General features: G+C 44.4%; 1 protein-coding gene across 2 annotated transcripts in view; it reads left to right on the top strand.

The window, feature by feature from the left end:
* Positions 1-16,681, top strand: part of ZNF385C (zinc finger protein 385C) — a 509,180-nt gene that overhangs the window by 411,029 nt on the left and 81,470 nt on the right. For both annotated transcript variants that reach the window (XM_075350020.1, XM_075350021.1), the window contains one exon: positions 10,104-10,214. In XM_075350020.1, the coding sequence (XP_075206135.1) occupies positions 10,104-10,214 (111 nt within the window). The remainder of the gene's footprint in view (positions 1-10,103; positions 10,215-16,681) is intronic.

The raw sequence follows: 16,681 nt of genomic DNA on the forward strand, positions 1-16,681 counted from the left end.
ACCTGGAGGTCCCCTTCACTGACGGATTTGGCAAATTCACGGCGACTCCTAGCCTTGCCGGGATCCGAAAGGCCCCTGCCAATGGTGCTGGCTTCTCTTCGTATACCGTTCCGGTACCGCCGGGCCACCACCCATCCACGGTCCTTTCGGCAACCTCCGATCAGCCTCTCCTGCAGACGGTCACCACCGTCTGCTAACCTTGCTGTCTCAGCCCGGGGCACACACCCGGACCAACTTCAGGCTTTCTACTGTCACTTTCTCTTCCACCTTAACTCCTCTCTCTTGCTCCTCTACCACTTCACTTCAACTCCTCAACTCTCACTAATCTGATCTCATCTGCCTGGTTTTCCCGCCTCCAGGGCTGTGAACTCCTCGGTGGGCGGAGCCAACCGCCTGGCCCGTCCACGGTCCTTCCGGCAACCTCTAAGCAGCCTCTCCTACAGACAGTCACCGCCGTCTGCTGACCTTGCTGTCTCAGTCCGGGGCACACACCCGGACTAACTTCAGGCTTTCTTAACTGTTACTTTCTCTTCACCTTTCCTCCTCTCACTTGCTCCTCTACCACTTCACTTCAACTCCCTCACTGTTCTCTTCACTCCTCAAACTCATCTGCCTGGTTTTCCCGCCTCCACGGCTGTGAACTCCTCGGTGGGCGGAGCCAACCGCCTTGCCCACCCCCTGGTGTGGATATCAGCCCCTGGAGGAAGGCAACAAGGATTTCTGGTGTAGCTTTGGTGTACCTATCCGGGGTGTAGGATGTGGTGGTGTCATGACCTGTGACCCCTGGCTTGCCCAGGGCGTCACACGGTCATGCGCAGTATGAAGCCGGGTGTATGTGTGACGCCCTGGCCTATCAGGTCGTCACAGGGTATTGTGCAATCTGCCCTTCTGCACGGTATCCACTCCTCCTTGGTTACGAATCCTGGTCCTTTGGTGTTGCTAACAGCTTGTCTAATCAAAATCCTAGGAACACTTTACACCGAACCCACCAGACACACCATTGGGGGGCCTGAAGGGAATAGGGCCGCCCATATGGGGATTGGTAGGGGAAAGTGAGAGAGTGACAGAAAAGTGAATCAGGAGTGAAAGGAGTAGATGGTGGAAAGTGACTGTCTGAGAGGGAGAGGTCACTGGTCCGGAGCAGGGCTCCTGGAGTTTACTAGGTGGCAGACGTTGGTCTGGGCCTGGTAGGAGCTGGAACCCCGGTCGCAGGGGATCGTGTCAAAGGCCACGGACTGCCGAGGAGGGCAGCTGGTGGCCTTGAGCCATCACCAGGCAGGGGCCAGGGCACAACGGGATACGTGGACCCTAGGCCGGGAAGTAGCTTCATGCGTCCCGGTAATTTATCCCATGGGGTGAAGACTTCAAGATTCATCCCCAACCCGCTCCAAAATCAGGTTACTAGCGCACCGATGGGATATGACTTTCCCAAATACAGTCCAAAGAAATCCTACACGTGAATCCTGAGAGCAAGTTCACTCCGTTAGCCATACGGGTGAGCGGGACCCGAAAAGTTTCAAGATTGAGGGTCCAACTAGTGAGAAGGTGCCACGGAAAAGCCCACAGGCTAACAGCAACACCAAGGGCACGGATTCCAGCGTACTCCCTCCAGGCTGCAGTGGTGCTCAGAATTCTGGTTTACAAGCTGTCGGTGTTATTATTCCTGGACTGAGTACGCTGAAAAGCCCCTTTTTCTCTACCCAACAGCACCCCAAACGCCAACACCCAACGCGCCCCGGGGCACAAACCCCCTAACCACGGAGGGGTTAAACATTCTGCTGCTACACCATCGCCACCGGGCTCCCCCAACAGCAGCGGTGGTCTCCTACATTACCACACACCATGGGTGGCGTCACGATCTTCCTAATCTCCTGTACATACTTCCCCTCTTCTTTTAATTTGATTGTCCGCGCGAACCACCCTGGTCCGGAGACCCCTCATGCCACCGCGGCGCTGGATCTAAGCGGCTCGGCCGCTGACACGGGGGCGGTACATATGCATCCTGCCTTCAGAGAGGTCTACTGGGCATGACTGGAAGTGCCTGGCATTCAGAAGCGCCATCACAGCGAACACAGGTACGCGTGTCACCCCTGTAGGTGTCCTAACATGCTAAGAGGGCGGACTAGTCAGGGGATATAACGCCCTTGGAACTAGTCCCCGCCATCATTAACAAGATAAAAGATCTTTAGAAATACGTTTTCTAGAGATCCATTTATTTATGCTAGTGTATACACAGACGGTTAGGCAGGGATTAGCAATATGCACCCAGAACTGCTCCTGGTACTGAGTGCATTTTGGACCTGATAGATTCCCTTTAACCTGTAAAGTCACATTAATATCCAGAAATTATCGTGAAAGTGATTGCTCTGTTCTTACCTCCTCAAGCTTGAACGCCAAAACTTGGGAATATTCTTATCATCTGTTCCAGGGCCAGGTTTTTGTGGGCCCCAAGTGAAAGAGTCTCAGTGGACCCCATGCACACGCAGACATGCACGTACACTGATGAGCACACATACAGGCATACGAACATATAAATATTTGAAGACAAATTCACAAGAATACATATAAACAGACATCAATCTGTGCATAGTCATATACACTGACATACATAGATACACATCATTCATGCACACACAGACACATTACAGATATTATTAACATGGGGAAGCCAGCAGCAGCCTTATCATGTTCTCGCTTGTCTCCTGTCCAGCTCCTCCCCGGCATGTGGCTGTGCCATGCTGATTGATGGTCATGCACAGTGCACACTGACACTGCCACATATACATCATAGGGGAAGCTGGGAGCATAGACATTACTGACATTACTGGGGGGGGGGGGGGCAAACACATTACTGTGGTTAGTGGCATACAGCTATGGGGGTATACAGCACTAGGGTGGGGGACATACAGCTCTGGGAGAGTATACAACACTGGGGTGGAGGGACATACAGCTTTGGGGTTATACAGTACTGAATGGTGGAGATACAGCTTTGGGGGTATACAGCACTGGGGTGGGGGACATACAGCTCTGGAGGGTATACAGCACTGGGGTCGGGGGACTTACAGCCTCTGGGGGGTATACAGCACTCAGGTGGGTGGACATACAGCTCTGGGGGCTATACAGCACTAGGGTGGGTGGACATACACAGCCTCTGGGGGTATACAGTACTGAATGGGTGGAGATACAGCTCTGGGGTTATACAGAACTGGGGTGGTGGGACATACAGCTCTGGGGTGTATATAGCACTAGGGTGGGGGACAAACAGTTCTGGGGAGGGCCTCTGAGGTGGGTGGACATACAGCTCTGGGGGTATACAGCACTGGGGTGGGGGGGGTCATACAGCCTCTAGGGGGTATAAAGCACTGGAATGGGCATACAGCTCTGAGGAGTATACAGCACTGTGGTGGGGACATACAGCTCTTGGGAGATATACAGTACTGGGGTGGAGGCTATACAGCCTCTGGGGGGTATACAGCACTGTGGTGGTGGGTCATACAGCCTGTGGGGGTTATACAGCACTGGGGTGGGTGGACATACAGCTCTGGGGGTATACAGCACTGGGGTGGGTGGACATACAGCCTCTGGGGGGTATACAGCACTGGGGTGGGGGAGCATACAGCCTCTGGGTGGTATACAGCACTGGGGTGGGGCAGCATACAGCTCGCCAGGATGCTGGCAGCGCTGCAGCTCTTTTCTCTCTTCATCTGTGGGACGGGAGCGTTCCGCACTCTAGCTTTGCCCATAGATGAACTTTAATGCACATAATATATTCTGCCCTCCCCGGGCCGATTTCCAAGGCCCGCAGTGCTCAGTTGGCAGCCACATTTTACCCTTTAAATCCACCCTTGTACGCAGCGTTCACTGCTTTTTCCAGGGCCCCGGAACTTGCCTGGGTGCGCAGAGTGCTGACGCTGGCCCTGATCTGTTCTACATATTGAAACCAAGAAAAAATATAAAGCCCACATACCTTTAGTATATAATTAATGTTCAGGTGCACAAAGCCGCTGTGTGGCCAATATACAAACATATACATAAACGGTGCATCAGGACACTGCAATTAATGAATACATGAAGTTCAATATTATTCATAAAGGTTAATAACACGTCATCACCCTTATCCATCCATCCATTGTTCCCACACACAAGGTTTTCCGTAATTGCGAGCTATGCCTGGTTCACTTTTCACTGCCCATTCAGATGAGGCTGGTTTTGGCAATAGTGTTTAGTGACCATCTATATTAGGGTTCACTCAGACTGGCGTATACCTCGAACGAGTGCAATGCGAGAAAAAAGGTATTGTATTTGGACCCATGTTGAGGCAATGTAGATCTGCAATTTTTTTTCACAGCTGTGTTCAGCCTGAGGAAAAAATCAACACCTGCTGCAAGTTCCCATGTATTTTGGACAAGACTCGCCTATTCAATTCTTTAAGTGCAAAAAAAAATGGATGCCACTGAGACCATCCTAGTAACATCCGTTTTTACAGATACATCATCATTCTGTAAATGACTGTAAATGAATAACAGCTGCTGAAACAAAAAAAACGCATGTCATACTGATGCTAGGAGAGAAAACAATCACACACTCTCATGATATATTGAATACCGAATGGATTTCACTTGTCCGACTTTTCTGGATGAGAATGGGACAGATTTTTTTTTATGTGTGAAAGTACCCTTAAAGGTACACCTTAACATAATTTGATGGCTTTTGCGCTCTTTGATCAAAAAAAACACTAACCGAGTAACTTACATTTTTATAGCAATATTAGACTATGCAGTATGTATTTATTAATCACAGTGTATTGCCGTACCATGTTCTTGAAACCAAGACTTCATATATCATATAACAGTAGAAAGATTCATAGCTATAACATATAAGTGGAGTTACTACTACCGTGTTTTTCCAAAACTAAGACACTGTCTTATATTTTTTTTTTGCCCCCCCCCCCCCCTATCCCCACCCCCAAAGATCACTAGGGCTTATTTTTGGAGGAGGTCTTATTTTTGGAGAAACATAGTTGGGTGTAAGTTTACCCCTCCAAAAAAACAGACATCCTACTTCCCAGGAGACTCATACTTACCAGACCCGGACGTATGCGTGGCTCCCAGGTCCTCCCTGTGATCTCCGGTGGGTGCTGCACGCCGTCCTCCCCTGCTTCTGGCTGACTGACACTGACACACACACACACACACAGCAGATCACACACACACACACACTCATTACATCCAGCGTTACAGAATACTTCTGGCCGCAGGGAATGATGGGAGGAAGTCACGAGTCCGGCCTGCAGGTCCTGTAAGCAAGCATTGCGGCAGGTCCTTGCGCTCCACTGCACTGCCTCCCAGGATTCTTCCAGCCAGAAGAAATCGGTGTCGCTGGATGTGGTGAGTGTGTTTGTGTGATGCGATGTGTGTGTGATCCGATGTTTCTGCGTTTCGATCTGATTGTGTGGGAGATTGGATGTTTGTGTGTGATCTGATGATTGTGTGTGTGAGATCGGATGTGTGTGAGATCACTGCAGGTCCTCTGCTCAGCGTCAGGTGAGTATGATTGCGGGGTGTCAGCTGTCTATAATGAAGTGTCCTTCAGCATCTTTAACTTTTTTAGCTGCACGGACACTTCATTATTGAACCACGGCTAGGGCTTATTTTCGGGGGAGGGCTTATATTTAAGCCTTGCTCCGAAAATGCTGAAAATCCCTGCTAGGGCTTATTTTTGGAGGAGGGCTTATTTTTGAAAAAACACAGAACTACGGCCCCCCTCACACATCTGTTTAAAAAAAAACGCATGTGTGGCCATCCTTGTGTACGTATGTGTCATCCGTGTGTCTTCCGTGTGCTTTCCGTGTGCCGTCTGTGTTACGTTCATGTGACACGTGTCGGAAAAAAAGGCATGACACTGAAATTAATGTTTTTAATGTGTTAAAGATGTTCAATAATAGATAGATAGATAGATGAGATTTTACAGCTATTAAAATAATAAATAATTAATTGAAAAAAAAAAATTTGGTCCCTCCATTTTTGATAACCAGCAAAGGTAAAGTAGACAGCTGAGGGCTGATATTATCATGCTGGGAAGGTCCATGGTTATTGGGCCCTTCCCGCTTTAAAATACCAAAAGGCAAATACTTGGCACTCAAATAGTTGAAGACGTTTCGGTCTAATATAGACCTTCATCAGTGTGCAGTGTAGATGGTCTGCTCAGCTTGTGAGTGAAAGTAGCACTGGGGTAGCTCACGGTGTCCACTTTTCCATGTCTCCACTGCCATCAGTGCAACAATGTCCTGGAAGGCGGCACTTTCCATCACCCACATACAGGCGACAGATACCCAATCAGAGATTTTTTTCACCTGTGATACATCTTTTGTGATATACCTGATTAAATGTCCCTGTGATCTCATTAACATTGGTGAGACAATGCAACCCATCAGAGATAAGTCCACAATCCACTGCAAAAATACTTTACTACCAGTTCCCCATCATTTTATTTCGCTAGAACACACAGTGGCTCAATTGAGATTTCAAGTACTCAAACAAGTACACACCCCTCCTAGGGGTGGTGACGAGTCCGACTATTGAAACGTAGAGATGCATACTGTAAAAAAAGAAAAGGCGCTTCTGCCACACAGCGGGGGACACTGTGAGCTACCCCAGCGCTACTTTCACTCACAAGCTGAGCAGACCGTCTACACTGCACACTGATGAAGGTCTATGTTAGACTGAAATGTCTGTGCTGTATCTGGTCAAGCTTTCTCAATAAAATACCACGTTGTTCAACTATTTCAGTGGAAGGTATTTGCTCTTTGCTACATATGGGACTGGATCCTACCATACAGAGGTGCCATGTTTATCCACAACAGCTTTAAAATGCCAGCCCACAGCTGCCCCAGAAGTGGCATATCACAAGAGATGTACCAATTCTGGTGCTTCTCATGGGCTCTTCTCCATTGCCCTGGTGTGTTGGCAGTTGGGGTAATGATTTATTGGGTTGATGTCAGCTGTGTAGTGTCACCTGGCATCCAGCCTTGGTGTTTAGTAATGGAGCGGTGTCTATCAGACACCTCCCTACTAATCAAGTAATCCTAATAACAATGACACACAAAAAAATAATTTATTTCAATAAACACTCCCCCGAAACTTTTCCTCATTTGCTATTTTAGTAATTAAAAAACAAACATACAGCTCCGCTATAGTCCAGGGAATCCTCTGTAGTCCACCAAATCCGTCGTAGTCTACAAAAAGATATCTGAAATAAAATGCAAACATAGAGAAATAAAACGAGGCACTTATCCTCGTTCCCAACATTATTCAAGAGAAAAAAAAATCCCAGCTGGTTCAGAGATTCCGATGAACAAAGTCTATGGAGCATCATTTTGACACTCCATAGATTTTGCTTACAGGCAATTTTAGGTCACGCTGCACTGCGTGAGACCTGGCGCCTCTGATGAGTGGGGAAATCAGTAACAGTACCACTTTTCAAGGTTGCTGGATCACCAGGTCACTTTGGGGCATGCTGTGCTATGTAAGAACCAGCGCCTGTGAAGAGTGGGGATATCATTAACGTTACTGCTCATTGGACTGGCCGAGTCACGCACAGTGCAGCGTGACCCAGCGACCCTGGACAGCGGTAAACGTTACTGATGTCACCACTCATCAGAGCAGCGTGACCTGGAATTGCCTGTATACAAAGTCTATGGAGAGATGATCCATACACTTTATTCGTTGAAATCCATGGACTGCGTCGGACCAGCTGGGTTTTTTTTTCTTTTGAGTAAAGTGATAAACAAGGGTAAGTGTCTTCTTTTATTTCTCTGTGTTTGGAAGTTTGTTTTTTTCAGATATCCTTTTTTGAACTACAATGGATTTATTGGACTGGACTACGTCGGAGCTGCATGGGTTTTTTTATAAAATGATAAATAAGGGTAATTATCGAGGAGTGTTTATTGAAATAAATAATTTTTTCATGTGTATTCTTTTTTCTTTTCTATTTTTGGGTTAGTAATTGGTCTGATAGAGACAGGAGGGCTTGATGCCAGCTGACACTACACAGCTGACATCAAGCCCATAACCCATTAGCCTGATTGTCAATGCATCAGGGCAATCAGGAAGAGCTGAGACGAAGCGCAAGAATTGACGCATCTAATATGATGCGCCACTTCTGTGGTGGCTGCGGGCTGCTATTTTTAGGCTTGGAAGGGCCCAATAATCATGGACCTTCCCAGCCTGATAATATCAGCTCACAGCTATCTCCTTTACCTTCTGCTGGTCAACAAAAACGGGGGGGACCCCACATCTTTTTTTTTTCCAATTAATTATTTATTTATTTGGCTAATAGCTGTAAATCTATCTCGCTCTATTCATCTATCTTCTCTTTGTCTTATCTTTAAACATCTTTAACACATAATAAATTGTAATTACTTGAATGCAATGTCACACGTAAGTCATCCATGTGCTGTACGTGTTTTTCATGGACCCACTGCTGTGGCTCTGGTCGATCATGCTCAATGCAGTCTCTGAGTTGGCATCTTGCCAGCATATCTCTGCTCTGCCTCAACCACTGACAAAGAGTGTGTTCTACCGCTGAAATAAACTATGCTTCTGTGAACTGTATGGTCCTGTACAGTACTCTGGCTAATTTGATCTTTTACTATCTACACAAGTATAACTGCCTGTTTTTTTTAACATAATTGTTAACTGGTTTCTAACAGAACTCAAATCTTTTGCACTCGTCCACAACTTATGTAGCTATATTGTAAAGCTAAGCAGTGCAAATCAGCTGTGTTTGTAGCCTGGTTTTCAGTGCTCAGTGTTGTGGAACTGCAGATGTTGCTTTGTTGATGCATTGCACAAAGCTGTGAATCAAACAACGCAATAGGATCTTACCCAATATATAGGAAATAGGTGAAAAAACAGGCCGCTCACCATGTGTGGTTGTGTGACACACAACCAATATAAAAGTGATATCAGCTTCCGCAAGTCCACGAGCCCTAAGGCTGAAGGAGATAAACAGGAACCTGACAAAAACGTGTCTAAATCTGTACTGCTGTGATAAGATGGGGCTCAAATCCATGGTATAAAGGAGAAGTGCTTTTATTGACGCGTTTCAAAGTGATTCCCCACTTCTTCTCAGAATAGGCACAAAGTTCCTCTTTATACCACAGATTGGACCATCATCTTCTTCACAGTAGCACACATTAAGACACGTTTTTGCCAGGTTCATGTTCATTTTCTCTTGATGCATATGAAGAAGATTGTCGTCTGCAATGTGCATGAATAGACAGAATTTAAGTTTAACATCACTGACTTGTCAGCAGCAATGCAATAAAGTCAGCTCATCTCTGCACTGCCTACTTAACTGTTTTCACTAATGTAGTAGAGTTGAGCTCTGCTAGAAAACAGCTAACATTGATGTAAATAAAAAACAGGCAGCTATACTGATGTAAATGGAAAAAGATAGAGATTAACAAGGACACAGAGGAACAGCACTCAGACAAAAAAAACATTTGTGTGAACTTACTCTAAGGACTCACACACATCAATGTATATATCAGATGAGTGGTATCCAATTTTTTATAGGATAGCACTCGGACCAATCATATGTAATGCAGCAGTGCTGATCAGCATTTTCTTTCTTATATCGATTCAACTTACTGCGATTTGAAGTGCAAATCAGATGCCACTCACCTATTTAAGTCTTTGGATGTGTGGAAAACATCGGACTACACTCGGATGTCATCTGACTACAGTCCGATTTCTGCAGACAACGGAGAAGATGGAGACATTTTGCTCTCCATCTTCTCCTCACAGTGTACTACAATTTTTTTTATCCGCGAGAATCATTAGCACACTATGCTGACACTTGGATCAAACTTTGATCAGAAATTGATCGGAGTGTTATAAGCATAATTAACCCAATTCTCTACAGTGGTGTGACCCTGGCATGAGTAATAGTCATCACACAAGATTGGGAGAAACTAGTGATTAAGGGGATAAAGATACTTTGTTGGATTTGTTTTTATACATTCCTGTCTCATCAGTAAGTGCATTGAACACTAGAGAAGGGTGAGAGCAAGGATTTAATGGAATTCTTTCTTTTTGCAGATGGACCCGGTGCAAAAGGCAGTCATTAATCATACCTTTGGTGGCCCTTCTCCTCCAAGAAGAAAACCTTTTATATCTTGCAATATTTGCCATCTCAGGTTCAACTCCCTGGTAAGAACATACTGCAATCTCATGCAAAGTATATGGGTTTTTCATAGTATGGACATAGTCCAATTATCGATATCAGTGGTCAGTCACTAACAATACATGGTGTATTAATTATAACATTACTGTTGGCCCAGTGCAGAGAAGCTGCTAATGTTTTTGTGCAAACAACCCTGCATGGTGATGACTCATGTGGACAGGATTATTAGGCTGCTTTCACACATCCGGCTTGAGCTCTGCGGCTCAATCCGGCTGTGCAAGCTATGCAACGGATGCGGTGAAAACACCGCATCATTTGCATAAGTTTTTCCCTTGCGGCCCGTCCGGTTTTTGCCGTTTGCGGCATGCTACTGAGCATGCGCAGTGGCAAAAACCGCGTGCGGCGGCCGGATGCGGTTTTTGCCGCATCGCGCCGCATCCGGCCGCCATAGGCATGCATTGAAAAATGCGCTGCATCGGCCGAATGCGGCGCGATGCGGGTTTTTTTGCCGCACGAAAAAACGTGCTAGGCAACGTTCCATCCGGCCGCCGCATCGGCTAAATCTGACGCATAAAAGAGTTTTCTTTATTTTCATGACTCTGAAAATTGTAGATTCACATTGAAGGCATCAAAACTATGAATTAACACATGTGTTATGAAATACTTAACAAAAAAGTGTGATATAACTGATATGTCTTAAATTCAAGGTTCTTCAAAGTAGCCACACTCTTTGCATGCTCTTGATGAACTTCAAGAGGTAGTCACCGGAAATGGTCTTTCAACAGTCTTGAAGGAGTTCCCAGAGATGCTTAGCACTTGTTGGCCCTTTTGCCTTCACTCTGCCGTCCAGCTCACCACAAACCATCTCGATTGGGTTCAGGTCTGGTGGCTGTGGAGGCCAGGTCATCTGCTGTAGCAGCTCATCACTCTCCTTCTTAGTCAAATAGCCCTTACACAGCCTAGAGATGTGTTTGCGGTCATTGTCCTGTTGAAGAATGAATGATCGTGAAACTAAACGCAAACCAAATGGACAGCATGCTGCTGCAAGATGCTGTGGTAGCCATGCAGGCATGTGGAGTCCATCCGTTCACTTTTTCTGCGTCACACAAAGACACGGTGGTTGGATCCAAAGTTCTCAAATTTGGACTCATCAGACCAAAGCACAGATTTCCACTGGTCTAATGTCCATTCCTTGTGTCGTTAGCCCAAACAAGTCTCTTCTCCTTGTTGCCTGTCCTTAGCATTGGTTTCCTAGCAGCTATTTTACCATGAAAGCCTGCTGCACAAAGTCTCCTCTTAACAGTTGTTCTAGAGATGAGAAGGTGTGTACAAACTTTTCGCCTGTACTGTGTATATATATACTGTATATCCAGTACAGACCAAATGTTTGGCCACACCTTCTCATTCAAATAGTTTTCTTTATTTTCATGGCTCTGAAAATTGTAGATTCACATTGAAAGCACCAAAACTATGAATTAACACATGTGGAATGAAATACTTAACACAAATTGTGAAACAACTGAAAATATGTCTTATATTCTAGACATATAAGACATATTTTCGGCACACGGACACACGTAAGCTCCACACACACACAGTCTATGGCAGAACACGCACGTGAGCGCAGACCCATTGATTTTAATGGGTCTACGTGTGCCCGTGTCTCCGGTACGTGAGGAAAGGACCAAACACATACCGGAGACACGAACGTGTGAAAGAGGCCTAAATGAAAGTCTTTATTATGAAGGCAAAAACAAATCCAAACCTACCAAGCCTTATGTGAAAAAGTGATTGTCCCCCCATTAAAAAAAAAAACAAAAAAAAAAAAAAATAAAACGTACATTAACTGTGGTTTATCACATCTTTGGGAAGCTGAGTTCAATTTCCCTAGCCACACCAAACCCTGATTACTGCCACATATGTTCTCAATGAAGAAATCACTTACATAGGACTTGCCTGACAAAGTGAAATAGACTGAAAGATCCTCAAAAGCTAGACATCATGCCTCAATCCAAAGGAATTCAGGAACAAATGAGAAACAAAGTAATGGAGATCAATCAGTGTGGAAAAGGTTATAAAGCCATTTCTAAAGCTTCGGTACTCCAGTGAACCACAGTAAGAGCCATTATCCACAAATGGCGAAAACATGAAACAGTGGTGAACCTTCCTAGGAGTGGCCATAAAAATTACCCCAAGAGTGCAGCAACAACTCATGAAAGAGGTCACAAGAGACCCTACAACATCCTCCAAAGAGCTGCAGGCCTCACTTGCCACAGTTAAGGTCATTGTGGAGGTGGATGCTTCAGAAATCAGCGTAGTGGCTGTATTGTCTGCAGGTCCCACAACGCTGACCAACTTGCGGCCTCGTGCATTTTTCTCTAAGAAATTTTCGTCTCCTGTGAGAAATTAAGATGTTGGGAATTGCGAGTTGCTCGATGTCAAATTAGCTATTGAAGAATGGAGACATTTTTTTGATGGAGCTATTCATCAAGTCACGGTTGTGACAGATCATAAAAAATGTAGCTGATATTGAATCAGCCAAACGGTTGACCCAAAGACATGCTAGATTGTCCTTATTTTTCTCTAGATTCAATTTTTCTATCACGTTCAGGCCGGGGTCCAAGAATGTGAGGGCTGATGCTTGTCACGCAGCCTTGATTATGTTTCTCCTCTAGAACCTCCATCCTCCATTCTTCCTCAAGGTATTGTGGTTTCTAAGGTATTCTTGAAGTTGGAAGTGGAAGTCCAAGCAATAGCTCCTTACATTACTCCAGGGTCCAATTTATTTGTTCTTATGTACCTGAGATTACGTCTTTTGTGGGAATTTCATGATTCAAGCTTGAGTGGTCACCGTAGGTTCACAGGTATGTAGAAAGCTATTACTAGACTCTTTTGGTGTCCAGCCATGCTTAATAATATTAAAGAATTTATATCCACTCATGAAATTTGTGTATGTGCTAAAGTTTGTCATAATTGGCCTTCAGGGGATTTGGCTCTATTGCTAATTAAGAAAAACCATGGGCTCTTTAGTGCATGGATTTCTTCATGGATTTGCTTTTACCTAGTGGGAAATCTGTGATTTGGGTGGTAGTTGACCAATTCAGTAAACTGGCTAATTTTGTTCCATTATCAGGGTCACCTAATGCTGAGAACTTTCCAGGCTGTTTATAAATCATGTGGTGAGACTGCATAGAATCCCTCTGGACATTGTATCTGATAGGGGGCATAATTGTCTCCAAATTCTGGAGTGCGTTTTGTGGGAAGTTTGGAATTGAGTTGTTTTTTCCCTCTCCTTACCACCCTGAAAGCAACAGTCAGACAGAACAGTCAATCATTGGAGCAGTCAATCATTAGAACAAATTTTACAGTATTTTGTTGCGGCTTAGCTGGAGCACTGTTCCCCATATTTCCCGCTTGCTGAGTTTGCATTTAACAGTTGGGTCAATCGGTCCACTGGAACATTTTTTTGCAATTATGGTTTTCATCCTCATTTTGGTAAATTATCTAGGATGAGGTCTAGTTGTCCGGGAGTAGAGGTTGCCATAAAGAAATGTGGTGGGAGGTCTGGAAGAATATTCAGATGGCTCAATGTCACCAAAAACGTAAGACGGATAGCAAATGTTCAGTGGGTCCCATCTTCAATGTAGATGATAAGGTGTGGTTATCATCCAAAAATATTAGGCTAAAAATTCCATCAGCGAAGTCGGGTCATAAATGTATTTGTGCGTATGAGATTCTGGAGGTTGTTAATCCAGGGCCCTTTAGAATAAAGCTTCTTCTGATGCTTCACATCCCAAATGTGTTACACAAATCCCTGTTAGAAAAGTTTGTACAGGTGATGTTGTCTACCTCATCTACGCTTCCTCTGTTTCTGTCTATGGAGATTTTAGATACAAGGTGCAGAGTATTGTGTATTCTTAGTGGGTCCGGAATTCTCTCCAATATCTTGTTCATTGGAAGGGATATGGACTCGAGGCGATATCTTGGGTTCCCGGCTCGTTCTGTGAAGGCTGATCATCTGGTCAGTGCCTTCCATTGTAGGTTTCCTGGTAAACCTGGGAGTCCGATGACCACCATTAGAAGAGGGGGTACTGTCATAATTCCTCTTAACAGTATGTCTGGACGCAGAGACATACTGAGCTGTCAGTATGGTGAATGACAGTTCAGCCATCCAATCTCGGGTAGGGCCATGATGAACTGTCAGTATGGTGAAAGACAGCTCAACCATCCAATGAGGGCTGGGGCGTGGGACGTTTCCTCCATGTGTCTCCTGTTTGGAGTGATTACCATGCTATTTAGCTGCCTCTCTGCCTTCAATTACTGCAAGTTGTAGCTTTAGCTCGGTGGTATCTGCGTGCCAGTTGTTCCTATGCTCAGTCTGATCTATTGTTTACCTGACCTTGGACCTTGATTCTGACAATCTATTTGCCTAGCCACTTTGTCTTGATCCTCTACCTTCCTGGAATTTTGACCTTTGACTGTGACCTGACCACGCCTTTGTCTCACACATTTGTTTATTGCTAACCCACCTGGTATCTGACCCCGGACTACTTGACTACCCAGCATCACACCTAGCCCATGGAGTAGTGACTAACATCACTTTTATAATGTATTCCATGCTGATTCTGCTTTTGTTTGTGCTACAGAAAAATAATCTATCTCTCTCTATGTTATGTGTTCTGGAGATATGATAGCAACTAGTTTCTACCCCCTAGTTCAAAGAAGATTGAGAATTAAAGGGAGCCATTCATGTAAAGAAATGTTATTATATTTCAGATATGTAGTTAATCAGCAGGTTAATAGCTGCTGATGCTATGTTCTTATAAGCAGGGTTGTCTTTATTTTTGCTTTAATTATTGTATCTTCTATAACAGTTACTTATGTTTGCTTTTATATGAACCTTTGCATTGTAAAGCGCTGCGGAATTTGTTGCCACTATAGAAATAAAGATTATGAATATTATTATTATTTTAACATGACAGGTTCCCTTTAAAGAAAGAACTGGCAGAGGGTAAAAAATATAATGGTGAAAAATGCAGAATACAAGTCATATAATGGTCAGAAATACAAGTGCATCTCAATAAATTAGAAAATCATCAAAAAGTTAACTTATTTCAGTAATTGAATACAAAAATGGAAACGCATATATTTTATAGAGTCATCATTACCAAAGAGTGATCTATTTCAAGTGTTTATTTATGTTAATGTTGATGATTATGGCTGACAGCCAATGAAAACCCAAAAGTCATTATCTCAGAAAATTAGAATAATTACCACAAAACACCTGCAAAGGCCTCCTAAGCATTTAAAATGGTCCCTTAGTCTGGTTCAGCAGGCTACACAACCATGGGAAAGGCTGCTGACTTGACAGATGTCCAGAAGCCAGTTATTGACACACTCCACAAGGAGGGTAAGCCACAAAAGGTCATTGCTAAAGAAGCTGGCTGTTCACAGAGCGCTGTGTCCAAGCATATTAATGGAAAGTTGAGTGGAAGGAAAAAGTGTGGTAGAAAAAGCGGCACAAGTAACTAAGATAATCACAGCCTTGATAGATTGTTAAGAAAGGGCCATTCAAAAATTTGGGGGAGATTCACAAGGAGTGGACTGCTGCTGGAGCCAGTGTTTCAAGAGCCACCACACAGAGACATATCCAGGACATGGGCTACAACTGTCGCATTCCTTGTGTCAAGCCACTCATGACCAATAGACAACACCAGCAGTGGTTCATGGTGTTGCTTTCAGATGAGAGTAAATTTTGCATTTCATTTGGAAATCAAGGTTCCAGATTCTGAAGGAAGAGTGAAGAGGCCACAATCCAAGCTGCTTGAGGGTGACGTTTCCACAATCAGTGATTATTTGGGGAGCCACTGTGTATTATCAAGACCAAAGTCAACGCACGTGTATGCCAGGAAATTTTAGAGCATTTTATGCTTCCCTCTGCCGACAAGCTTTTTTGAGATGGGTATTTCATTTTCCAGCAGGACTTGGCCCCTCTCCACACTGCCAAAAGTACCTGGTTTAATAACCACAGTATCACTGTGCTTCATTGGCCAGCAAAGTCTCCTGACTTAAACCCTATAGACAATATATGAGGTATTATCAAGAGGAAGATAAGAGACACTAGACCCAAAAATACAGACGAGCTGAAGGCTGCTATCAAAGTAACCTGGGCTTCCATACCACCTCAGCAGTAGCACAGGCTGATCGCCTCCATGCCACGCTGCATTGATGCAGTAATTCATGCAAAAGAGCCATTAACTATACCGACTGTTCAGTAGGCCAACATTTCTGAGTTTAAAATATTTTTTTTAGTTGGTCTTATATAATCTAAGTTTCTGAGATAATGACTATTGGGTTTTCATTGGCTGTAAGCCATAATCATCACCATTAGCAGAAATAAACACTTGAAATAGATCACTCTGTGTGTAATGACTCTATATAATATGTGTTTCCCTTTTTATATTGAATTACTGAAAGAAATTAACTTTTTGAT

Source organism: Anomaloglossus baeobatrachus, chromosome 5 (assembly GCF_048569485.1).
Source record: "Anomaloglossus baeobatrachus isolate aAnoBae1 chromosome 5, aAnoBae1.hap1, whole genome shotgun sequence".
NCBI lineage: Eukaryota > Metazoa > Chordata > Amphibia > Anura > Aromobatidae > Anomaloglossus > Anomaloglossus baeobatrachus.